Source organism: Denticeps clupeoides, chromosome 9 (assembly GCF_900700375.1).
Source record: "Denticeps clupeoides chromosome 9, fDenClu1.1, whole genome shotgun sequence".
Taxonomy (NCBI): Eukaryota; Metazoa; Chordata; class Actinopteri; order Clupeiformes; family Denticipitidae; genus Denticeps; species Denticeps clupeoides.
The window spans coordinates 2,282,591-2,306,510 of NC_041715.1; the positions used below are offsets into that span (position 1 = coordinate 2,282,591).

A 23,920-nucleotide genomic window follows, 5' to 3' on the forward strand; every position below is an offset into this window, starting at 1 on the left:
CTGTGGCCTGGGGACCCGCCGCGGCAGCCTCCGCGGGGGGACGAGCAGAAGCGCCGCCGTGTTTATGTCTGACGTTGCGAGGAACTCTCCGCGATCATGGCCAGAAAGCGGTTTAATATAAACCTGGACGAGTCTGCGTTCAACAGAGATCGGACGCCGGTAGGCATGTTGTGTAAAAGATGACCTTTTTTCGGCTTTTCTGGATATAGTCGCTCGTTCTTTGAGGACGTGTCATTGTTACCCTGGATTTACATTTACTGCTTACACGAAAGTGCTTTTCTAATCCAGCATCTGCGAATATTATTGATTTAATAACCCAGATCGCGACATTGATTTATATTTATATATAGCTGTTCACTCGAGTCTAGAATCAGAACAACGACCACTTCATGGTACGTTCTCCGTGTAAGATGTTATGAGGTCGCCCGTAACGCCTCTCTTTCAGCCAGTTTTCATTTTTTGGTGCTAATGTGGCTGTGTTCAGGTCGAGCTTTGCTTTATCAATGAATACAAGGAGAAACACACACACACTCATATAAATAAAAGTGATGTGATTGACACTGTGAAGCACAGCACACAGTGAAATGTGTCCTGCATTAACTGTCACCCTTGGTGAGCTGTGGGCAGCCATGACAGGCGCCCGGGGAGCAGTGTGTGGGGACGGGACCTTCATCAAGTGGATTCGAACCCGCAACCTTCTGATAACGGAGTCACGAGCTTTTTTGCAGCTTTTTGATTTTTCGTGAAATGGACGTAAACGGTCCATCTAAGAATAAGTTTCAGGTCTCCGTCAGCTTCATACCTCCAGCATGGACTGGTGGGTCTGTCGGTCAGCGTCTCCGGATGGCAGCAGGACCGGATGGCTGTTTGTCTATGTTGGACTGAAAAGAGAGAGTGTGTGTGTGTGTGTGTGTCTGTGTGTGTGTGTGTGTGTGGGGGGGAATAAGCTGCAGGATGAGAACACGTTTATCTCTTCTGTCATGCAGGTGAAGTCTCTGTTTAAAAGCTCGTCAGAAGCGGGTCAGAAGGAGGCAACGGAGCAGAAGGCACCCCAGGAGCCCGCGCAGCCGCTATCCTACGCCCACTTCGTCGTCCAGAGTAAACCCCGCCTTCCACAGAGCGCGGTACGAGCCGGTGAGGGGTCAGGGGTCAGTTGTGCGGAGGTCAGCCCCCCTCCTGGGTCCATTCTGGAACCCGAGTCAACCCAGTCCAAGGCAGTGGGGAGTCGTCCGGATTCGGGGTGCGCTGCTCCTGTCGAGGAGGGAGACGAGAGGAAACAGGAAGAAGGTCAAAGGTCAGACGCGGTTCAAACCGTCCCTGCTAGTTTACTGGGGTCAGGGAACAGCATCATTGTGAGCCCGAGACAGGTGAGTCCAGCACACACACACACACAGACATATACACACTCACACCTCCACAGTTCAACTGTAGTTTCTGGTGATTTGTGTGTGTGTGTGTGTGTGTGTGTGTGTGTGTGTGTGTGTGTGTGTGTGTGTGTGAGAACAGAGAGGAAACCCCATCTTGAAGTTTGTAAGAAGTGTACCCTGGGAGTTTGGAGAGGTGGTGCCTGATTACGTTCTGGGAAGGACCACGTGTGCCCTCTTCCTCAGGTGTGTGTCTGTGTAGTTTTTTTTGCAATAACTGCTTTGTTCTCATTGTGCTGTTTGGTGAATGAAAGTATTTAAAAGATCGACTGTTCCAAAATGTGTCTGAATGTGTGTATGTTCTGCTCAGTTTGAGGTACCATAACCTGAACCCCAACTACGTCCACGGGCGTCTGAAGCAGCTGGGGAACAGCTTCACTCTGCGGGTGCTGCTGGTGCAGGTGGACGTGGTGAGGAGCTGCTGTCTCCTACTCCCCTTTCAACAGACCACGCGGCGGCCATGTTACAACTGACCTTGCTGCCGTTTTATTTCTGTGGGTGTCATTTGATGACACAAATCGGCCTTCGTTCCTTTCCGAAGTTCAGCCACAGTGCAGAATTACAGCCACTTTTAGTAGAGATAATGTTTCTGGGGAGGGGCAGGTGGATGAAGCATGAGAAACGGGAGGTAACCTTTCCCCTAATGATGTCACAAGGGGACAAATACCAGATCCGACTGGCTGAGCCGCCGCTCTCTGAACGGTGAAGCAGAATGACCAAAGCAGTCTTTAGACCCATCTCCATATCTAGCCACTGCAGGACCATAGACAGGCTGGTGGAACTCGTATTAATGTCAAATATTCTCACAGAGTCACATTTTCATGTCATGGCACCTTTAGATTATGAGAAACATGTAGCTGGAGCCGGGATTTATTTTTCCTCCTCCCCCCCAGAAAGACCCCCACCACGCCCTGAGGGAGCTGGCACGTATCTGCATCATGGCTGACTGCACCCTCATCCTTGCTTGGAGGTGAGTGGACGGCGGCAGGAGAGGAAAGACAGGGGGGGACACGTGCGGTCGTGAACGCCTGCTTTGTTATTCTGCCTCTCTGAAAGCCCGGAGGAGGCCGGCCGCTACCTGGAGACGTATAAATCGTACGAGAAGAAGCCTGCGGACCTGCTGAAGGAGCAGGTGGAGAAGGACTACCTGTCCAAGGTGAGCGCATTTCATTGCGACGGGTAAATCGCACGTCAAGACGTAGGACCTGCTGACGTCTGTCTTGCCGCGCAGGTGACCGACTGCCTCACCACCGTGAAATCGGTCAACAAGACGGACGTCCTCACCCTCCTCTCAACCTTCTCCGTACGAGCATCTGACCTGCGTTCGCTGCACTTTATCTGCCTCGTATTTATTTAGAGCTGTAACGCCGCGCCACGCAGCGGATGTTGTTTGATGGACTGTGATGTGGCCTTTTATCCGCAGTCAGTGGAGGGCATCATGAAGGCATCTAAAGAGGAGCTGGAGCTCTGTCCAGGCCTGGGTCCACAGAAGGTGAGTCCGTGTGTGAAGTAAAGATGCCAGGGTGGCGCGAGGGGTTTCGTGGTGGTCCGGTAAGACGCCCGTCTCGTTCTTCTACAGGCTAGACGTCTCCACGACGTCCTGCACCAGCCCTTTCTCAAGCAGAGCTGACCGGTCGCCCGCTTCATTTCCGGCTGGGGCGGAGCTCTGCACGGCCGTCCTCTGATTGGCTATAGAGTTCTGGATCACTTTTTCTTGGAGCAAGAACTTTTTATTTGTGACATGTGGATGTAAATAAATATGATGTGATTTTGCAGTGTTGGGCTCATGTGTGATGGTATTTCGTTGCCATTTTGCTTAATCTCTCGACCATCTTCGCGTTAAGTAAATTTTAAAAACACAAGCTAAGTAAAAAAAAAAAAAAGATCCACAATACGCGATACTGACATCAAAAGTATATATGAATATTATTGACAAATCAGTTATAATATCATTACATTATGAACAGGTGAATTGATTAAGTGTGTTAAAAGCTGGAAATTGACAAGTTTTATGTTCTGACCTTCTGTCACTGAGCCTAAGCGGTGATAACGGGTCATAACGTCTCCAAAGCTGGTGGCTTATGGGAAACCTTTTCCGAGGTTTGTTGTATACCAAAAAATAATAATAATGTTATGGCTGATGGTGCAGCTCTGGTCCTGAAGTGAGGTGCACCCAACATGATGATCAGATCTACAAGGTAAAATGTACCTGTTGCTTCCACTGAACGTTGTGGTCCGCACTGATGCAATGGATGAAATGACTCCATTTAGCAGCAAACGCAGTAAATGTGGTTTGTTTTAGAGAACCTCGTGTACATGAGATGTTCCAGGTCACCGTGAGTGGGCGACCAGGTGGCCACTTCCATCTCACCTACACTGCCTGTCAGCGCTCTCGTTCTGAGAACACAGGAACTTCCTGTCTGGGTGAGCGGCGGGGGGCCGGTGGGGTATTTATGAAGCTCCTGCAAAATAACGCGTTGAAGGGTGGTAAGAGATGAAGCTCTGTCTGGTCGTCCTCTTCTGCTGGCTCTCAGGTGACGGAAAGTCCTGCATTTTACCTTCAGGTTTGCGGCCGCTGTGAGTTTGTAACATTTGCGTCTTGCTTCTAGATGGTTTGGAGACGGGCATTTTTGGGGGCGTCGAGGTGAAGCCCCATTCCAAGCCCTACATGGCTTCTCTACAGAGCAGGAAACACCATGTATGCGGTGGAGTCCTGATCAGAGAAGACTTTGTCCTCACCTCTGCACACTGCCTGGAGTCAGTAAGCCAAGAAGATGCTGAATGATCTCAGCAACAATTAGAAACACATCTTTATACCTTTTTTTTTTTTTTTTAGCAAACTTTTATATCTATAAAGTTTTAGTAGTGACGATGTAGTAGAAGTGACTTTTGATTCCTTCTAGGTACCGGCCTCTAGAGGCGGTCTTGGGCGCTCACAACATCAGCAGACATGAATCCAGCCAGCAACGGATCGGCGTCAGCAGGTACAACAAGCACCCCCTCTTCCTGCACCCTGCGGAGACCCAGTACGACATGATGCTGCTGAGGGTGGGTCAGCTCTTCCGCCCGATTGCTTTCTTGGCGAATGTGTTCGATGAAAGTCGTGTCGTGTTCCAGCTGAAGAGAAACGCCAGCCTGAACGGCAAGGTGCGGCCACTTCCTCTTCCCAAGGATTCTGGGAAGATTGCGACGGGTCAGCAGTGCGCCATGGCAGGCTGGGGCATGAGAAGGCCAGGGGGACTCGCCGAGACCGTCCTGATGCAGGTTCAGGTCCAGGTGGAGGACAAGAAGAAGTGTAAAGGCAAATGGAAGAGGCATTTCAACACAAATCAAATGCTCTGCAGTGAAAGTCGTGGGGGCAAGGGGTTTTGTCAGGTGAAGTCCACAAAGGTTATGCTGTTTTTTTACACCATTGCACACAATTAGAGGACATCTGATAGCAATATACATTTATGAAATAATAATGTGGCCAATGCCACTTTTTTGCTTGTTTGTTGGTGGGATCTTCCCTACACAAGCCCATTATGAGTATTAAACCTCATTAAAACATTAATGTTCTAATGAGGTTTAATACTCATAATGGGCTTGTGGTCAAGCCCAACTTTGCTTTTTACATTGACAGTTCCAGGTCCCCTTAAAATATACATATATTTACATTTTTTTACATATACGGAATTTACCAGACGCTCTTATCCAGAGCGACTTACAGTCAGTAGTTACAGGGACAGTCCCCCCCTGGAGACACTCAGGGATAAGTGTCTTGCTCAGGGACACAATGGTAGTAAGTGGGATTTGAACCTGGGATTTCTGGTTCATAGGCGAGTGTGTTATCACTAGGCTACTACCATCCCTTCATATATATCTATATGATATTGCTAACAATATTATAAAAAGTCTGCTTTGGTGCGGTGGGGTGAAATAATGTTGACCCCGCCTTACTGCATCACTTTACCCACCTCGGTCCCTTCATCATGTGTGGAGGGTGGCAGGCTACAGGTTCAGGGTTCATCACCGCATCATCATCATCATCTTTAGACGTTTAGTAAGATCACTGACCAACTTCCATCGTGAAGCGAGTCATTAGCCTAAAAAAAAAATCTGAAGAAAAAGCACGACCTCAGGAATTGTCAGTAAATGCCCCGATCTGCACGATGTGTTCTATTGCAGGGGGACTCGGGCGGGCCACTCGTCTGTCACTCCGTGCTGCGCGGTGTGGCGGCATACACGTCACCAGAGTGCACCAACTCCGACTATCCTCAGGTTTACATGGACGTGTCCTTTTTCCTGCCCTGGATTAAGAATGTCATGGACAATGTGAATCCATAAAATTTTAATCAGTAAATCATTTTGCTTTCATTCGTAATCTGTCTCGTTTGTGAAAATGTTTTTTTAATCCGTTTTAATTCATGAATGGTGAAAAAAAATCAACAAAACCAACAAAAAAATCTAATCCGTTGGGTGTGACATTGCATTTCTTTTCTAAATTTATATATGATTCATTTTGATTTCATCATCAATTTAACAAAAAAAGTAGTTCAAGTGCAGGTTCTGTTACTCGTGGAATGTTCCTATTCAGTTCCTATTTCAAGACATAACTATCTGAGAGTGGTTCTTGGTGCACACAACAGCAGGTGAAGAATTATTACGGATACCCCAAGTATGACAAGGTGCTCGTTTTTATTATTTCCGTAGCTGTAATGTGAAGTGTCAGACGAATTGCAAATTGACAGGGTGACTCAAGCAGTGTGATGGTCAGGCAGTGGGCGTAGAGGCATACACGTGCAGCGACAAAATGCAGCGATTCCAACCTGCCCGCAGTGCTGATGAACATCTCTCATGGTTTACATTTACATTTAAGGCATTTGGCAGACGCCCTGATCCAGAGCGACTTACAACGTGCTTTCAAGTTACCATCGATGAAGTGGTCAGTTCTGGTTCACTAGGACCCCCAACTATCTTTTTATTCACTCTGTATGAATAAAAAGACAATAACATTTACATTTACAGCATTTATCAGACGCCCTTATCCAGAGCGACTTACAATCAGTAGTTACAGGGACAGTCCCCCTGGAGCAATTTAGGGTTAAGTGTCTTGCTCAGGGACACGATGGTAGTAAGTGGGATTCAAACCCGGGTCTTCTGGTTCATAGGCGAGTGTGTTACCCACTAGGCTACTACCACCCAATAAGAAGGTTACAAGTTCATCTAAATATTCTCTAAAGAGGAAGGTCTTGAGCTGCCGTGTGAAGGTTCTCAGTGACTGAGCTGTTCTGACCTCGAGGGGAAGTTCATTCCACCACCGAGGGGCCGAGATGGAGAAGAGTCTAGACGAGCGTCTTCCTTTTACCTTCAGAGATGGAGGGACCAGGCGAGCAGTACTGGAGGCGTAATAAGGGTTTAAAAAGATAATGGGGAGAAAGTGGCTGATGCTCCATAATCTTCTGTCACGACGGCTGGACATGGTGAGGAAGAGGGACGTGTACTCGCAACATCACGAAACAGGGGTTTAATACATGGTGGACAGGACAAGGGAAACATCACCAAACAATGACCCGACGGCAAAAAGACACGAACAGGACAGCTTTATACAATAATATACAGGTGAACACAACCAGGAAACATAATAACACAGGACCAACATGAAACTCCGGACCCGGAGTGGCCCCTGCCGGAACGGATCATGACAGCTTCATATTGCCTCAATTCTCAGTTTTCATCCTAAAATGCACCAAATAAAAAAAATGGAGACACAACTTTGTGATTATGTCTCGCCTTCGATTCACTCCTGACAGACAGGGCGGTATGTGCCAGGATTAACTTTAACGATTTGTTAGAAATCTCAGTGTCAATGAAGAGGAACAAACTACATTTACATTTACAGCATTTACCAGACGCCCTTATCCAGAGCGACTTACAATCAGTAGTTACAGGGACAGTCCCCCCCTGGAGCAACTTGCTCAGGGACACGATGGTACACTTTAAAAAATGCTGGGTTGTTTTTTCAACCCAAATGCTGGGTTGAGTCTGTTGTTGGGTTGAAAATCGGCCTTCATCTGTAACCCAGCGGTGCTGGGTTGGGAACGCGGACCTGAAAGAGAGCACGCACGTCACGTCAACTACCTGGGACATCAGTGAGAGAAGCCGCCATTGTCTTTGCACCGTCTTGTTTGTGAGGGGCGAAAAAATTATTTTATGAGCGAAAGCCGCGGGGTTAGGAGACGGGCGGGAAATAAATTCTGAGGCAAAAGCTGCGGGTAGAAGGACAGAGGAGAAATTTTTCTGCAAGCTTCACTGCTTAATATCTTGCTAACCAACACTTGCTATGCTAACAATGCTTAATATCTTGCGACTGCATTGGAGCCACCAATTTGTGTGTACTCACTCACACGGAGATCGGTAAGCTTTATTTTGCATATACGCTGTGAAAGGGGGTTTTGGGGTTTGATGTTGTATTTTAGAAGTATACCTTTCTGTCTACATTTGTCTGTTTCTCTCAAGTTTGGACTTTTTTTTAAAAGGAGTTTTGCTTGCTGCAACGAGAACCATTTTGTGGATGAACAAGGTGAGATGTTTTCTCTATTCAAATTAGAAACTGCTGGAACATTTGTAGTTTGAAACATGCATTTAATTATGAGGTCATCTTAAGGGAACAGTGAGCATTTAATACTTGCAGCAATGTGTTTTTAGAGTAGCTCTCTACTTATCTACATACAGTTTTGTAGAATTCAAATTATTTCAATGTAGGTTTGAAAAAGTAAACACTCACTTTCAACATATGCCAGTTTTTTTTTTTTTCTTATTTGTTTTACATACATGATGTTCAAATAACATGTGTCCAATTTTGATGAAAATTTCAAGAGGAAGACAGGTCGGATAGGAAAGCAATTAGCTGACCTGCTACAACACAACGGTTGGTTGATATTTCTCTTTTCTTCTCATAATGGTATTGATGGTTAGTTCAATACATAAACTGTTCTCTTGTGGTATTTCTCTATGTGGACAAATAAACTGATATAAGATTTATTTCCTTTGTTCTACATCCAAGTGTGTTTTATACCACTTTGCAGAGCACAGAGCCAACAGCCATTAGATGCCTTGTCCTGAGAGGACTTCCAATAATTCTTGGAGATGACGCATCTATGTTCTTCAAGAGCAGTTCAGTGAGTAAACCCTTTCTCCATTTGTACCATTCAAATATCAAATTGTGTAATATACCACCTACTGTCACAACATGAAAGACACCTATATATAAACACACAAAATAGATTGTTTACAGTGCCTAAAATAAAATCACATTGAATTACAAAATCTATAATACTAGATAATTCTATACAGTTGATTGTAGACAAATTGCTGTTAACCTGAATATTCTCTTTTTGTCTTGTTTCTTGCACTTGTTTCTTGCACAACAGTTCAGCAAGCCCAGCATTGCCATAACTCAACCCCTCAAGACTGGGCATCAACCGAGAGGGCAAGGGAAGCACTCACCAACCTACCTCAAGCAATGTGCCTCTTGGTTGGCTTAACCTACGCACTTCACCTGCAGCACCCAAAGTGCTTGAAAACACGTTTACCTTCATTCAGCAGGCAATGTGAAATTAAGGTAGAAGTGAGCTACCTCCAAAGGTTCAGAAGCTGAAGAATGAGCTAGCAGGGTAAGACACAATTATGCTTATAGCACAGCTCTTCATGCCTGATTGTTGTACAATTACTTTGCAGTGATTAGCAGTGATTTCATAAAATTTGTCTTAATGTTGAGGTGGAGATAAAAGTCTTAAATTCATATGGACACATTTTTTACATGTTTTGTCATGAATAAAATTCCATTATTGAAATATGTATTGCTGTATAATTGTTTTTATTTTTTGTAATTTTAATCACAAGTTTCTATATTAAATTTCTGACCCATTTTGGGTTCCATTCAACCCAGCAGCGTAGTCATTTTTAACTAACAGTTGGGTTAATAATCACAACCCAGCATGCTGGGTTAAACGTGTAACCCAACTTGTTGGGTCAAAATAACCCAGCGTTGGGTTGGTCCCTTTTTGACCCAGCGCTGGGTTACCAAAATAACCCAAATTGGGTTGTTTATAACCCAGCAGTTTTTAGAGTGTAGTAAGTGGGATTTGAACCTCGGTCTTCTGGTTCATAGGCAAGTGTGTTACCCACTAGGCTACTACCACCCTACCAAACGATCCTGCTGTTGGTGTGTACTTATTATTTCTGTCATTTAGCACACAAGCTAAGGATGTTTAAAAAGGCAGGAGCCCAATGACTGACAGCTGTCACGTACGCTGCTTCCTGTGTCCATGGATGTGTCCAAATACCTTTCTTTTTCTCATTTAACCTGTCTCTCTGGTTGTCCAAAACAAGCCCCGCACCAAGCGTATAGTGCCAGCTCAAAAACTGCGTCCAGAGCCACCAGGAAACTATGATTTTTCTGGCAAACATCAATTTTTGGGGTTCTGAAGAAGGATGCACGATTCCGAACAAAGAATATTCTTCCATTGTAAAGGTCAGCAGTAATAGACCTGAGGTGAGATGTCTCGGTGTAGCACAATATTGTTCAAAGTTGTTTAAGAGTCACTTCACCTTTCCATAACGTCTACGATGCTGCTTGAATTGGTCACGTCACCTTGCAAACACCTTGTAAACCACCTACCCGACCCCCCAGACGGACAAAGAAAATTGTTTTTCTCTCACCTTGGACGCCCAGCAGCTTTCAGACCGGCCCACAGCTTCCTGCCGTGGATGCGCAGCGGTAGTGGGAGTGCGAGGTGAGAAAAGTGCTGCACCCTGTGCAGCTTGTGTAAGCGCGATCGAGACCCCCACCTGAAGAGCACCATGCTCCTCGCTCTGCTTCTCCTCTACCTGACGCCCTCAGGTACGAACTGCCTTTCCACTCAAGTGGCAGGTTTGCGTTTGTTCCTTGTTAGTCTGGTTATTTAGTTAAAGGGGTTTTATTAGGGGCTGCTGTTTTCTCTCGGCAGGCGCCGCGGGCAGCAGGATCTTTGGCGGCCGTGAGGCGAAGCCCCACTCCTGGCCGTACATGGTGTCCCTCCAGGTGAACCAGGCCCACGTGTGCGGAGGCGTCCTGATCAGAAAGGACCTCGTCCTCACCGCAGCACACTGCGCACAGTAAGTCCACAGATTCTTGGAACGTGCATATTTCAACGAATCCTCAACCCAATTAGTGGTTTTAACCTGGCGCGATGAAGCTTGTGGTTTTTGGACTGTGAGAAGATGAAGAGTATTGGTGGTTTTATTGGGACGCAACATCATCTCCTACTTGCCCCTATTAATGCAGCGTCATTAGATAAAAGATAATATTAAACCCCTAGATGGTCTAGAGTGGTCTCTAGAGTGGTCTCTGGTTCCAGATCCAGCCCCTCAGAGGTGCTTCTGGGGGCGCACAACATCAGCCGAATGGAGGGGTCCCAGCAGCGCATCCGAATAAGCGAATACCACAAGCACAGCAGATTCCCCGACCACACGGACAGCCGGAACCCACGCAGATACTTCTACGACATCATGCTGCTCAAGGTCCGGCTTCCCTTCCCTTGAACGCACTCGGTCGCTCGAGCCGCTAAAAAGCCCGCTCTGTTCTTCCTCCAGCTGGGCCAGAACGCCACGCTGAACGAGTTTGTGAAGGTGTTCCGGGTGCCGAACAAGTACAAGTACATGGAGCCGGGCACCGCCTGCACCACCGCCGGCTGGGGGAAGAGGGTGCTGGGCAGGACGACCGAGAGCGTCTTGTACGAAGCCTCGCTCCGGCTGGACAGCAACAAGAACTGCGGGAGCAAGTGGCAGAGCTACTACAACCCGGACCACATGGCCTGCAGCGTGTCCGACGGGAAGGAAGGGTTCTGCCAGGTGCCCCCTTTTCCTGCATAACACGCAGCAGTGACGCCATTTCTAACGAAGTTTAATAACTGGTTAACTAGAAGTAAATCCGGTGCATAACTGGTAACTCTGTAGAGTTTACCCCCTCTTGTGGTGAACAGGGGTATTGCCACCAGTTCTGGTACTTTAAACTGACATCGTTTCTCTCCGTTGGTATCTTCTATCTGCAGGGGGATTCGGGAGGTCCTCTCGTCTGCGACTCAAAGCTTTACGGCATAGTTATTTACACGGCCGCGCAGTGTGACGACGCCAGCTATCCTGAGGTGTACACCAGGGTGTCCTACTTCCTGCCCTGGATTAAAGAGATGATGAGGCTCTGATTCAGCTTGCAAATCATGTACTCAATCTTTTAACATTTTATTGTTGTTTTGCTTAAATTAATTCCAAGTTCCGAGAAATCTCCATATGTTTTATACACTTTTCTATCAGCGTTTACCACAATATGTTAATTTTGGTTAGTTTCATTGTTAGTTTGTTCTCCTTTACTACTCTCCTACGTTAATTAGTTAATTCGTTCATTGCTTTGTTCAATAAAGTCTTGCTTCTGTGCACGTTCTCTGATCTGTCTGCATTGGTTTAGATTTGCCACCTCATCCTGCCTTCATGGCCGAACTTTTCAACCATCACCACAAGATGAAAATGACTCAGGAGAGTTTAGTCCACCGAGTGATTCGTTCATTCAGAAGTCAGCTCAACTGAACTAAAAAACGAACAAATCATTTACATTTACAGCATCTTTTCCAGAGCGACTTACAGTCAGTGGTTGCAGGGACAGTCCCCCCCTGGAGCAACTTAGGGTTAAGCGTCTTGCTCAGGGACACCTGGGTCTTCTGGTTCATAGGCGAGTGTGTTACCCACTAGGCAACTACCATCCACTTGAGAAAGTGATTCCTTTAAATGATTTGTCCTTTTGAACACATATTTTGCAAACGACACAACACTATACTGCATCATATAATGAATATGTAGAAAAATTTGTATCGCTACCAAGAAATAAAAATTAGTGTCTTTTTGGAGTAAAAAATAAATCACATTTCTGTGTTTTCTTTTTTTCATTTTGTAAATTTTACTCTAATTTTCTCTTTGTAAACTTTGAAAATTTCACGCTAATTTAGAGTGGGACCAAATGTTAAAATCAGTGTAAAACTGACACTTTTTAGTGTGCATGCAGTCATGTGCCAAGGCACCAAGGTGTCACACCTCATGAAACTCCTGTCTTTGAGAAACTGACTAATCGCTTTCCGTAACCGACTTGAAAGATCAAGACGAACAGGAATGTTTTCAGCTGTTGATTCTCTCCACTCTTTACGCTCAGCATCATGACCACCTGCCCACAGCTTCCTGCTGTGGACAGAAAGCGAGTGTGAGGTGACTATACAGAGGTGCGGTTTCACCCTGCACCATACTCTTCTGTCTGCTTCACCTCGGCTTCTTAATAAAACTGAAACGAACGTTCCTCCGTGGCCATGGTGCAACACGAGAGCAGAAGAGAACAGCACAAAACAGAGCGCAACTAAACAAGACAAGACAGGCAGCAATGACTACACTGAGGCTAAATATTAGAGTTTAAATGTGCACACAGTTAGGATGGAAATAACAATAAATGTGTGTTTTTTTGCAGCAACAAATATTATATGCAGAAACTGCAGTATAAACATTTTTTGCAATGTAAATGAATGCTATGTTCTGGCTACAAGGTCTCTAGGACGAGGGTTTTTATTACACCTCGCAATGCACCTCGTATACTCCGAGCCTCCAGTACTGCTCGCCTGGTCCCTCCATCTCTGAAGGTAAAAGGAAGACGCTCATCTAGACTCTTCTCCATCTTGGCCCCTCGGTGGTGGAATGAACTTCCAGCTCAGTCACTGAGCACCTTCACACGGCAGCTCAAGACCTTCCTCTTTAGAGAATATTTAGATGAACTTGTAACCTTCTTCTTGTCTGACTTCTGTATAGAATCTACAACAGAGTGAATAAAAAGATTGTATTAGTTGGGGGTCCTAGTGACCCAGAATTGATCTCTTCATCCATGGTAACTTGAAAGCACGTTGTAAGTCGCTCTGGATAAGGGCGTCTGCCAAATGCCATAAACCTAAACGTAAATGTAAATGGGTTCTGAGGGGTGTGAGGTTTTAATGAGAACAGTTAGAAGTACTTTGTGTTGACGTGGTTGACGTGCGTCCTAGTTCTGAACCCATCAAACCATGGTTCATGGACGTGCAAAACGTTAATTAGAAAAATTAGACATATATTTCATAACTGGTGCAACTTTATGCTACTTTGAAGGTGCAACTTGTTAGAATTTCTTTTTTTCAGAAATTTGAGTTCAAAGTATCAAGAAAAACGTGAAGAGTTTGCACGTGTGGCTAACCATCTGGTGATACTTCTGTACACCCCTGAGCGTGGACATACAGAAACGAGATCTCTACCACTTCCCCATGATCTGCACTCGTATCTGCAACAGCAGGTCAACACCATGGAACCGATGGAGGTGAGGAACCAAAACGCAGGTAGGAAGCGCCTGGGCATTTGAAAACTGTCAGTCCTTTGCCATAATCATCCATTTTTATCTGTAGTTTGTACTATTGTGTCTAATGAAATCTAACTCAATCTAATAAAATTTATATAAACAGTAAAACTAAAAAGTACAGATGTACTGTGTGTTCATTCATGAAGATAAAAAAATAGTTTCCATTGTTACAGTATTTTTTTTTTGTGTAGTTTACAGCGTCTACACACTGGCTGCTGTCTGCTTCATGGCTTTGTGTCTCCTTCAAGTGTTTCTGAACATCACCCTGCATCTTTACTGTAAGATGCTCCTTTTCATCCTGTGGAAATTCGACTATAAATGTCATCTTGGATCTGAAACTGTTGTTTTTTTTTTTTAGTTGTTTTGCACACATTTGCACACAAGAGGTCTTTTTTTTTTCAGTTAATCGCTGTGATGAGATGGGTCTGGAAAGCAAGATTGACAACATGACTGCGGTTTTGCTCAACAAATGTTGCTAGTGCCACAGAACATCCTTTCACCCAAGAGGTTTCACCAGAATACATCATCATTTCAGAAATATCAAAAATTTCTGTGGAAACATGACAAAAAATGTGATTAAATAACAACGTCTTTGTATTACAGATATTCCGGATCAGTCACTCACCACCAACATCCCCAGTAAGGGAACCAGGAGACAGGACCTCAGCCAAAATCCGACTTCAGTTTAGAAGCTGTGATTTCAAATGTGAACAATGTCCAGATATCAAATTCTAAAAAAAATGCTAAACAATATAAAACAATATAAAAGACTGAAACCGTTTTAAACAGCACACGTTGATCATTTTTTATTTTCATTACATTTTGAAATACAGGAGTAAAATTGTCAAGCATAAACAAAATGCAAATAAAGTAATTAAGTCATAAACTATTGCATTGCATTTGTTTTACATTGGATCTATATTGTGGTTTTCTGGGTCCCATGATGAACAGTCTTGTCTCTACATAGAGTTCTTCATCCCTGGTTTCTATCAGTGTTGCCGGACGTACGATAATTAATATATTTGTTCCATCATTTTACCCTGTGTATGATGTATGATGAATTATTCAATAAATCCCATAATGCATGATAACTTTACCCCTTCATTTTATGGCTGAGTTATTTCATTAGCACGACCAGCTCTCTTCACACGTGCCCTTACAGACAATTAATGCACCATGTAACACATTGGTGTCAAACTCGCAAACTTTTAATATAGATCTATTATCATGGCCCAGTAATACGAAGCGTTGATAACACACAAACTACAGATTCTATAATGCGTTGGTTCACTTGCCTTGGCGAACACGTGGCGGCGCACAAAGTAAACAGCGATAAATGGTTTCGGAAGACTTATGAAACTAATGGAAGAAAGAGCCCAGTTTTTAGGTGGAGAGCCAAATGTCCATGGGATCATCACATCGCCATGTTCACAGCTTACTCGAGGCCCCTGTCCCTGGTATAAGAGACTTAAATTGAACATCTTTCTGGTACGTCCCATCTCTTTCCCTTGACGAGGTCTGATGAAATGGTTATAGGGCAGGATTGCTGGGAACATTATTTTCCTTCAGGCCTCATAACTATGACAAATCTGGGAGATCTTAAATGAGAGACATGTGGACAATACGATTGAAAAGGTAAGATGGATTTGAATTTTAACCATTAATGACACTCTACAGTTGATCGGAGTGACGTCGATTCTATCCCTATTCTTGTCGGTCTGTTTTATAATGAATGACACTAAGCTATCGCGAGAACGAGAGGGAGAACGGAAGAGTTTTTCAGTCTAAAGTTAAGGTCGGCAATTGTAATTTTTAATGACAGAAATTAATTTTCGCTTCCCAAAATCCCATGCATTTTTAAAGAATCGAACATTTCTAATCATGCTATTACAAAGTTATGATGTTGTCATAGATATTTACATCTGCATAAGAAATGTGTGTTAATAAATGACTTAAAGTTAAACTGAATGACTGTTTATCTCATTTTTATCTCCCAACAGTAATATTAATCTTTGCAGGTAAGATTCGGAAAGGAGCCACGATATTAAAGTAGGGGAAAACCCTTTCCGTGAAATGGTGCATGAGTGTGTGTAGATGTGTGTTACTAACAGGGTCGGAGAACGACACCTTCCCTCTGTCCCAGTCCAGCGTCACCCTGATCTTCTGCAGCATCTGACTCACTTTCACCGCAGTCTCTGGCTGCGTCGCACCCCGGGCCGTGTACTTGCCGTTGGAGTGGCCCAGCCGCCAGAGCCCGCCCCTGATTTTCACGTCCCCTTTCCTCCGGGCGGACTCGGCCATCACACCCAGCTGCCAGATGGCGTTGTTCCCGACCTCGACCTCCCAGCAGTGAGCCCCTGAGCTGAAGCCCTCCGAGCCCAGAGCAGACAGGAAGTAGTCGAACCTCTCGGGGTTGTCGGGAAGCTGCTGGCTCTGGTCGCTCGCCCTCAGGCTGGACAGGTCCTCAGACAGGATGAGGTCCGGGTGGGCGGTGTTGGGGTTCAGAACCACCGGAGCTAAATAAATAAATAAATAAAAATGCATTCAAATGCAAATGCATGGTGGGCTTTAGCGTTGGTGGAGCATCCATTGTTGGGGTGTCCGTTGACATCACCCCGTAACAAGATCTATTAGGAGACTAGACAATCTGCATCTTCTGAATAATTCAGAAATAATCTATTTATTTCTCATAATCCAAAAGAAATCACATTACTCAGTTCCTGCAATTTTTCTCAAATGCATTTAAACCTTCAGTACGTATAAATACTGAATTTATGAAATCAATTAAGATGTTTTTTTTATTTTACTCACTGTACTGAATGCTATGTTGCATTTTTAACCAGACCCAGTGCTTCAGGTTCCCCAGATGTCTGGCCACGTGGATCAACGCTCCGGAACACTCCTCCAGATCCTGCAGCGGCCGCTTGGCTCTGGAAAAAGCATTTGCAAGCAGCTGTTCCCCATTGTTTTAAGCGGTTTAGTCTGGTGCTGCGGGTTTTCGGGACGACAATGGCGATGGTCTTTACGCCCATGGGAGGAACCTTCAGAAGTGTTTGATTGGTATGTCGTCTTAAAAACCTGCACCCACACCGGTCTTCCCATCAAAACGGGTTTTCCATCTCTGGTCCAGACATGAGTTTATCAGGCAGCAATTATAGTCTTCTCATCACAAAGTCCCACGTAGTTTTAAAGTATTGAACATTTCTAATAATGCTAATAAAAGGTTAAGATGTTGTCATACATTTTAACAGCAGACTTACCTTCTCATGGTGATCTTATAGTTCTGTAAGGATTAAAAAAAGGATTTATTGCGAACTTTATTACAAAACTCAAAACTTAGAACTCAAACAAAAGTAGAAGTGAGTCTTGGTACCTGCAGGAATGTGACGTCTTCGGCCTCCATCTCCTCCTCCACGGCTCTGATAGTGTCTGAGAGAGACGACATCTCCCTGCTCACATTTTCCATCCTCTCCTTCATCATCTGACTCTTCTGCTCCTCTTCCTCCCACAGGGCATCGATCCTGGCTGCTTCTTCATCTCGCAGGAACTGGTGCAGCACCTCAAACTCGTCGTTGATCTGCTTCGCTGCTTGCTCGGCCTGCATCTGGAGCAGCGCAAGGTCAGCTGCGACTTGGCCGTGTAAAAAGCGTGGGTCGGCCGAGGTGATCTGCCAGGCGATACCTTAATGTGCCGTGCTGTTGTTTCACAATCCTGCAAGGCTTCTTCGTAGACCTTCACCTTCTCCAGCAAAGGCTTCAGCTGCGCCCGGACCTCGTCCTGGAACCAGCAACACAACAGCAGCGCCACCGTGCATCTTCACTTTCCAAAAGATCCAAGATCTGCTAATTCATTTGACTTTGAGCTGATTTTCTAATGCATGAAACGAACCAGAGGTTCACCACAGCCACCACCACCATAACAACTACATCTTCAGGGATCTTCAAATGGACCAGTAGCATCATAATGGACACGTAATGTAGACCATGACACTGGACTGCACTCTGGACTTTGGACTTGTCCACCTCTACAACTGTAGGACTTTTTCTCTTCTTGGACACATCATCACCAGCCTTGCACTGACACCACTTGCAGGCTCACTCTACCCTGGAAGGGCGTCCCTCTCTCTATCACTCCTTCCCAACGTCTCTTCCTTTCTTTTTTTCTCTCTCCTAAAGTTTTTTTTTGTGTGGAGTTGTCCCTTGTGTGCAGAAGGGTCAAGTGTGTGTGTGTGTGTGTGGGTGGGGGGGGGGGGGGGGTCAACTGTAGGGCCTGTTAAAGCCCATTGAGACATACTGTGTGTGATTATGGGCTTTATAAGAAATAAATGTTGTTGTTGTTGTAATGCAACACTGGATTGGATCACTGTTACCCAATCCGCTTTGCTAGAGCTTTAAAGAACAACAGAATAAAATTCCAGTAACCTAATAGCCGTCATGCATTTTAATTGGAAGAAATAAACGAAACCCACATGTGCACTGTGGTTATTTTTTTATCATTTTGACCAAAAGATGTCCAGTTTTTAATGGAATTAGGAACATTTACAGTTCTTCATTGGTTCATAGACCAGCTCTGCTTTTGGGAGTGGGACTTTAGTTCGTTGTAGGTAAGGAGGACTTCATGTTTTCTTCCCTACTGTATTTTCTCCGCCACTCGCCTAGCTCAACTGTTGTACAAAGTAAATTACATAGTGTCTACTTCACCTGCAAACAGAACATTTTTGGTTGGTTTTCATGTAATGCTGTGCCAGAAATCCACACCAAATCCACGTCTGCGTCGAGAACAGCCAGCTGACGCGAACTTTACTTTACTTTACTTTATTTTGCTGACGCTTTTATCCAAAGCGACTTACAGTCGAACTGAAGGTTTGATCCAGATTAAATCTGAGGCTGAAGTAACTGATCCGATCTGGCTTCAGAATCCCAGCTCTCCCCGTCAACAACCCATTTTCCAGATTCTACCCAGTCTGCTTTCCCAAACACCGCTGCGTTACTAGTGAACAACTTCCCGAGACATGAAGCCATGACGACACAGCGCCTGGGTGTAATGTTCATGCGGGCGTGTCAGCTCTAATTAAGACAAACACCTTTGAGTCACGCCCCAGTTGGGCATTTGGATCTTAAAGTGGGAAACATTATTATTAGTATTATTATTATTATTATTATTACTAGTATTAATACTGCTCAAGCTTAGGAAATGAATGAAGGACATGAAGAAACAGACCTTGTGCTGAAGCGCTGCCTCGGCCAACGGCCGGAACCTGTGGTTGGTGTGTCTGACTGAGTCCCGGCACACCAGACACACCGGCATCTTATCGTCCAGACAGAAGAGCTTGAGCTTCTCCCCGTGCAGGCTGCAGAGCACCTCGGAGCCCGCAGACGCCGCCTGACTCCGCTCCTGTGAGATGGTCTCGCACAGGTTCTTCAGGGCCAGGTTGGAGAGGGGCACCTCCATGGTGGAGATCCGTCGGCAGACCGGACATTCCCGGCATCCCTTGGTCTCCCAGAAGGTCTGCAGGCAGTGCCTACAGAAGCTGTGGCTACAGGGCAGGACCACGGGGTCCTTGAAGATGTCACAGCACACAGTGCAGGACAGGTCTTCCTCAGAGAAGGACTTGGCAGCCATTTTTTTCACCCAGATTAAGTGTCCTGTTTTCCAAGAAGTTCGGAGTCGGAGATGTCGGAGATGTCACCACTATCCTTCCTTATTTCTCTGGGTTTCTCCTGGTTTCTACAGAGCTTGCAGTCTGAAATGAGACGCATCCATAGCCCTGCGTGTCGGGTCATGCGCAGGATTGTGCTACACTTCCTGCCCCAGGTGAGGTTGGGGGCGGAGCTTTGGCCAGGCACTGCTTCTTCTGGAACTGTGAGGCGGCGCCTCCTCTCCTGGCTGTTCCACTAAACAAGATCTCCCAGAGAACTGGGTTCGCTCAAGACAGATGTCATGACCATCCAACAAGGAGCCTTCCCACTGGTTCATCATGACTTCAAGCCGAATCCATCTGAAATTCTTGTTTTTTATCGTTCCTGAACATATCAGTAACTTCCCTTAAATCTAAAATATGGTGAAATAAGAGGGGAAAAAACAATAATCACTCCATGACCAGAAAGACCTGAGAAAAGTATGGAGAAGCTCGTCTTCCACCCCACAGGACAAGTCGCAACAACAAGCGACAAAAGGCAAGATTTCATGTTGCTCTCTTCGAAAGTGTCCACATTATATAAAAATGGACAGTTCAAGCGATTGAACGGCAATTTTACAAAAAACAAATGTGATAATGGGTCAAAATGACAGGAGGGTCACCGGCGTGTCAAGATCAATTATCCCAGCTTTTGAAAGTGAAGTGATTGTCATTGTGAAGCACCGCACACGGTGACACGGTGAAACGTGTCCTCTGAATTTAACCATCACCCTTGGCGAGGAATGGGCAGCCATGACAGGCGCCCGGGGAGCAGCGTGTGGGGACGGTACCTTCATCAAGGGGACCTCAGTGGCGACCTTCTGATTACGGGGCCGCTTCCTTAACCTTCCTATGCCACCACTGCCCAAAAACACCAGAGAACTGCCCCCCCTGTCAGGGAATCGAACCCCGCTCGCCCGAGTGACAGGCGGGAATACTCCCCACTGATTTCTTAGGCCAGTGCGGGACATGAATGGACGTTTCTGCTTTGGTTATTGATCAATCATCTCAGCAACTCGACTGCTGATTGACAGGTGGGATGCTTGCTGCTTTCTGTGCACTTTTTTTTTTTTGAGCCTTGAACAATAACGAGCACTTTCACACATTTGAGTTCTACAGAGTTTATTCATATTATTACAGAGAAATTAAGCTTGTTTGCTAATATAGCAAACATGTATTTACATGAGACAGGAATTGTTAATAGAACCATCAGACATGAGTCAAAACGCTCATCCAGTGAAGGAGAGGGAGAGAGAGAGAGAGAGAGGGAGGAGAGAGAGAGAGAGAGAGGGAGAGGAGAGAGAGAGGGGGGGGAGGGAGGGAGAGAGAGAGAGAGAGGAGAGAGAGAGAGGAGAGAGAGAGGGAGGAGGGAGAGAGAGGGAGGGAGGGAGAATGGGGGTTGCAGTGTAGGCGTTCAGTCGTAGTGCAGATTCTTGAAGTTGAAACGCTTCCTGTCTGTGAAACCAGTCAGCTGAGGAAGACAGAGGTTTAAATTTTAATACAGAAGCAGAAATATTTTTATGTCTGTAGGAGACGGGAGCTCACCTGGCTTGGGTCCTTGGTGAAATATCTCTTCTCGATCACCTGCATTTATTAGTTGCAATTAAACATTAACCTTAAAAAAAAAAAAAAAAAAACACCCCATGGTAGAGTTTTTGGTTTTACCTTGTCGAAGAAGCGACTGAGCTTTACAGCGTTGGAGGAACCTGCTGCAAGGTATCGTGGGTTGGTGCAGTCCTGGGACAGGCAGAGAAGACGGTCAGCAACACTGCACTCCATCTTGGATATAAAGAGTCTAGCATTTTACTGGGATTGAGTGGACGGCCATAGGTGATACTGGGAAAAAAATTACTTTTCCATATTGACCAGTAACAGATGATTTCATTCTGGTCTTTTCGACCGAGTAGTTATGCATCCTAATACCACGCTCACTAATCACCCAGCCCACCAGGTTGATCTCCTCCGCGTTGAAGTCCTCGGACAGGAAGGTGTTTCTGGTGAGGACGTCGTTGCGCTTGTTCTCTGGGATCTGGTCGAACTTGGTTCCGATCAGCAGCAAGGGAACCGTGCTCTCTGCAAACTGTTCTCGGTCATAGTCCCTGCGGTGGAAAATACATCTCCGTTAGCAAAGGGAGGAATTTCCAGACAGGGAATTATCGGGGAATTTTTTTTCTGTGAATTTACGCGTCTTCGTTCCCAGCGAGGGTTTCAGTTTAGCCGCTATAAAAATGTGCAACATTCTAGCAAATCTTTGAAAAGTCTGTGTTGATTTATGTCCTTTTTTCGTTCAGGGAAAGTCATGGAAAAGTCGGGGAATTTTAAGTCTGATTTAAGAGTGGGAACCCTGTTTGTTATTGAACATCAGATGGAACATTAGGAACGGTCTTCTCACCCATTCGAAACTATAACTCCTGTTGGGGACGAATCCTTGTTCAAGGCTTCTAATGACCAGCGATACAAATTCTGGGACGACTTCTTATTTGTGAGGTCGTGAACCAAGATGATACCTGGGGACAAACCAAAAAATTGAAGCATTAGGGGGAAAAAATAGTTTTTAGAAAGGTAGCAGGTGACGTTCCCAGGTGTGTACCATTGACAGAGTTGTAAAAAACTGCTCTGGTGCTCTTCACACTGCTGGCACTGCCGACTGACCCACCAACGTCCCATAACTCTGTGTAATACGTCTTCTCGTCTGGGGTCCCTTCTTTGTAGTCGTGGACCTGGGAAAAGGCGGCACGACGAACCTCAGCCAAGTTAGCAGTGGGTTCTGTACTTGACAGACAGCCATAGAATTTCGCTGGATTTTCTCGTACTCACTAAACAAAAAAACAGAAATCTCCAGTTTCACAAAGTATGTCAACTTACACACGTGCAGTTTTTCAATTGCAGCAGCGGATTCGATTGTGAAGACACAAAATACTACAGCCGCTCTTTTGCTTGCTGCCTAAAACCCCCAACCCCGAAACTTACCCAATTATCTACAGCTTTCACAAGGACAGGGATCTACACATGTAGTTTGACTCCAGCCAAAAGGCACTTTATTAATGTATATTAATAGGTCCAACTACATTACATAGTTTTTTTTTAGCTTTTATATCAGTCTTGTTGGTCCCCTAAAACTGTATCTGAAGTGTCCTTCCGGAAATTCAGCCGTGGTGCAGAATTATAGCCAGTTTAATCCAGTCCCACAATGAGATTTCCCAGGACGCGCCGTTTCGGTGTCTGTAGCTTTAAATGCTAATAGGGAGGAAAGAGGCGGGACGAGGAGGAGAGTGGCCTATAGATGTCGAGCAGGCATTCATGGATATGACGTCATCAACACCGTTCACCAACCACAATGTTTGCTGCAGACAGGAAGTCGTGTCTGTCATTTTCCCAAAAAAAAATAAAATGAACCCGCTGGTTCTTCAGAGTCTGAAAGAACTGACTGCAATTCTTCACATGTTTGGAGCCATGACGGTCTGTGGAGATAATGTTTCAGGGGAGGGGTCGGGAAAAAGCATGAGAAACGGGAGGTAACTTTTTGCCTTATGACGCCATTAAGGGACAAATTCCAGATCCGACAGTCTAAACTGCCGCTCTCCAAACGGTGAAGCAGAATGACCAAAACACTCTTTACACCCATCACCATACCTAGCCACTGCAGGACAGGCTAGGGGAACTCGTATTAATGTTTAAATCATCTCACAATAATATCTCCCCAGTCTTTCCATTTGGAACTTCTACTTTGAAAGGTGTGTGTGTGTGCAAGTTGACGACATGCGTGGAGATTTCTGGGTTTCACTGCCAACTTTTCTGAGGTCCTCTCACCCTCACGTCCACCGAGCAGCCCACCGTCCAAGAAGGGTTTCCCAGCACCTGGTTCTGGCACAGCAGGTGGACGAGCGAAGACTTCCCGACGCCTGTCACGAGAAAAGCGCTTCAGGAAGGCCGCCGTTTTAAAACGAAACCAGACGCAAACAAACATAAACGCGTCGATTTCTTACCGGAATCGCCTAAAACTAAAACCTTGACTCGGTCCAGGGATGCCATTTTTATCACAACACCGTAGCGGAAATACGCTGAAGTTGGTTAAACGTCCCTTGGTTTGTGTTGACTTTAATGGCCCCGCCTTTCGTCCTTATTCTGCTATCTTATTGGACAGATTTTGCGTCAGTCTGCAACATACGGCATTCAGCGGGCAGTCTTTTGGACCGCCAACTTTGGCGTTTTATTTGACAGTCCTTGCGTCAGTCTGCCGTGAAATTGCGTTTTCACCAATCAGCGGAGAGAAAGTTATTTTAGCCCGCCTATTTTGGCGTTTTATTGGATATTTTTTGTGTCAGTCTGCAGGTCAAACGACGCCGGCACCAATCAGCGGACAGTACAGTCCCTTGTCCCGCCTTT

At 45.4% G+C, this 23,920-nt stretch overlaps 4 protein-coding genes and 1 long non-coding RNA gene across 6 annotated transcripts; 3 read left to right on the plus strand and 2 right to left on the minus strand.

Annotated features, from left to right (window-relative positions):
• Positions 1–22: 22 nt before the first annotated feature.
• Positions 23–3,199, plus strand: ercc1 (excision repair cross-complementation group 1). The gene is made up of 9 exons (XM_028991832.1): positions 23–159; positions 987–1,367; positions 1,507–1,610; positions 1,735–1,834; positions 2,318–2,394; positions 2,481–2,580; positions 2,656–2,727; positions 2,848–2,916; positions 3,004–3,199. The coding sequence occupies exons 1-9, from the start codon at positions 97–99 to the stop codon at positions 3,052–3,054; spliced, it is 1,017 nt and encodes a 338-aa protein (XP_028847665.1). The 5' UTR covers positions 23–96; the 3' UTR covers positions 3,055–3,199.
• A 125-nt stretch (positions 3,200–3,324) lies between these two features.
• LOC114796777 (transmembrane protease serine 9-like) lies at positions 3,325–11,864 on the plus strand. Its single transcript, XM_028991261.1, has 10 exons — positions 3,325–3,958; positions 4,034–4,181; positions 4,328–4,799; positions 5,592–5,738; positions 7,217–7,224; positions 10,229–10,308; positions 10,415–10,562; positions 10,766–10,967; positions 11,040–11,297; positions 11,498–11,864. The coding sequence occupies exons 1-10, from the start codon at positions 3,919–3,921 to the stop codon at positions 11,645–11,647; spliced, it is 1,653 nt and encodes a 550-aa protein (XP_028847094.1). The 5' UTR covers positions 3,325–3,918; the 3' UTR covers positions 11,648–11,864.
• Positions 11,865–13,750: 1,886 nt separating this feature from the next.
• Positions 13,751–14,701, plus strand: LOC114797384 (uncharacterized). The gene is made up of 4 exons (XR_003750852.1): positions 13,751–13,837; positions 14,049–14,135; positions 14,260–14,364; positions 14,461–14,701. It is a non-coding gene; the product is annotated as an uncharacterized LOC114797384 (long non-coding RNA).
• On the minus strand, positions 14,171–19,672 carry LOC114797374 (zinc-binding protein A33-like). 2 transcript variants are annotated; one of them, XM_028992307.1, is made up of 6 exons: positions 19,078–19,479; positions 17,539–17,634; positions 17,231–17,461; positions 17,118–17,140; positions 16,669–16,787; positions 14,171–16,373 (listed from the first exon to the last, which is right to left on the minus strand). In XM_028992307.1, the coding sequence occupies exons 1-6, from the start codon at positions 19,477–19,479 to the stop codon at positions 15,844–15,846; spliced, it is 1,401 nt and encodes a 466-aa protein (XP_028848140.1). In that variant the 3' UTR covers positions 14,171–15,843. The 2 variants fall into 2 exon arrangements, with proteins under 2 accessions (XP_028848140.1, XP_028848141.1); XM_028992308.1 differs by lacking the exon at positions 17,118–17,140 and having other exon boundaries at positions 16,669–16,810; positions 19,078–19,672.
• Positions 19,673–20,643: 971 nt separating this feature from the next.
• rabl3 (RAB, member of RAS oncogene family-like 3) lies at positions 20,644–23,649 on the minus strand. The gene is made up of 8 exons (XM_028992320.1): positions 23,521–23,649; positions 23,345–23,436; positions 22,125–22,254; positions 21,927–22,041; positions 21,483–21,633; positions 21,200–21,271; positions 21,080–21,118; positions 20,644–21,005 (listed from the first exon to the last, which is right to left on the minus strand). The coding sequence occupies exons 1-8, from the start codon at positions 23,564–23,566 to the stop codon at positions 20,949–20,951; spliced, it is 702 nt and encodes a 233-aa protein (XP_028848153.1). The 5' UTR covers positions 23,567–23,649; the 3' UTR covers positions 20,644–20,948.
• Positions 23,650–23,920: the final 271 nt, after the last annotated feature.

Excerpts from the sequence above, each read along its gene's own strand:
- rabl3 (XM_028992320.1), bottom strand. The coding sequence starts at position 23,566 with ATGGCATCCCTGGACCGAGTCAAGGTTTTAGTTTTAGGCGATTCCG. Across the intron at positions 23,437-23,520 it reads TTTAGTTTTAGGCGATTCCG|GCGTCGGGAAGTCTTCGCTC; the intron begins GTAAGAAATCGA and ends TTCTCGTGACAG. Across the intron at positions 21,272-21,482 it reads ACGCGGAGGAGATCAACCTG|GACTGCACCAACCCACGATA; the intron begins GTGGGCTGGGTG and ends TGCCTGTCCCAG.
- LOC114796777 (XM_028991261.1), top strand. The coding sequence starts at position 3,919 with ATGAAGCTCTGTCTGGTCGTCCTCTTCTGCTGGCTCTCAG. Across the intron at positions 3,959-4,033 it reads CCTCTTCTGCTGGCTCTCAG|ATGGTTTGGAGACGGGCATT; the intron begins GTGACGGAAAGT and ends TCTTGCTTCTAG. Across the intron at positions 4,182-4,327 it reads ACCTCTGCACACTGCCTGGA|GTACCGGCCTCTAGAGGCGG; the intron begins GTCAGTAAGCCA and ends GATTCCTTCTAG.
- ercc1 (XM_028991832.1), top strand. The coding sequence starts at position 97 with ATGGCCAGAAAGCGGTTTAATATAAACCTGGACGAGTCTGCGTTCAAC. Across the intron at positions 1,611-1,734 it reads ACGTGTGCCCTCTTCCTCAG|TTTGAGGTACCATAACCTGA; the intron begins GTGTGTGTCTGT and ends TGTTCTGCTCAG. Across the intron at positions 1,835-2,317 it reads TGCTGGTGCAGGTGGACGTG|AAAGACCCCCACCACGCCCT; the intron begins GTGAGGAGCTGC and ends CCTCCCCCCCAG.
- LOC114797374 (XM_028992308.1), bottom strand. The coding sequence starts at position 19,479 with ATGGCTGCCAAGTCCTTCTCTGAGGAAGACCTGTCCTGCACTGTGTGC. Across the intron at positions 17,635-19,077 it reads AGGCAGCGCTTCAGCACAAG|GACGAGGTCCGGGCGCAGCT; the intron begins GTCTGTTTCTTC and ends TGCTGGTTCCAG. Across the intron at positions 16,374-16,668 it reads GCAACATAGCATTCAGTACA|CTCCGGTGGTTCTGAACCCC; the intron begins GTGAGTAAAATA and ends TTATTTATTTAG.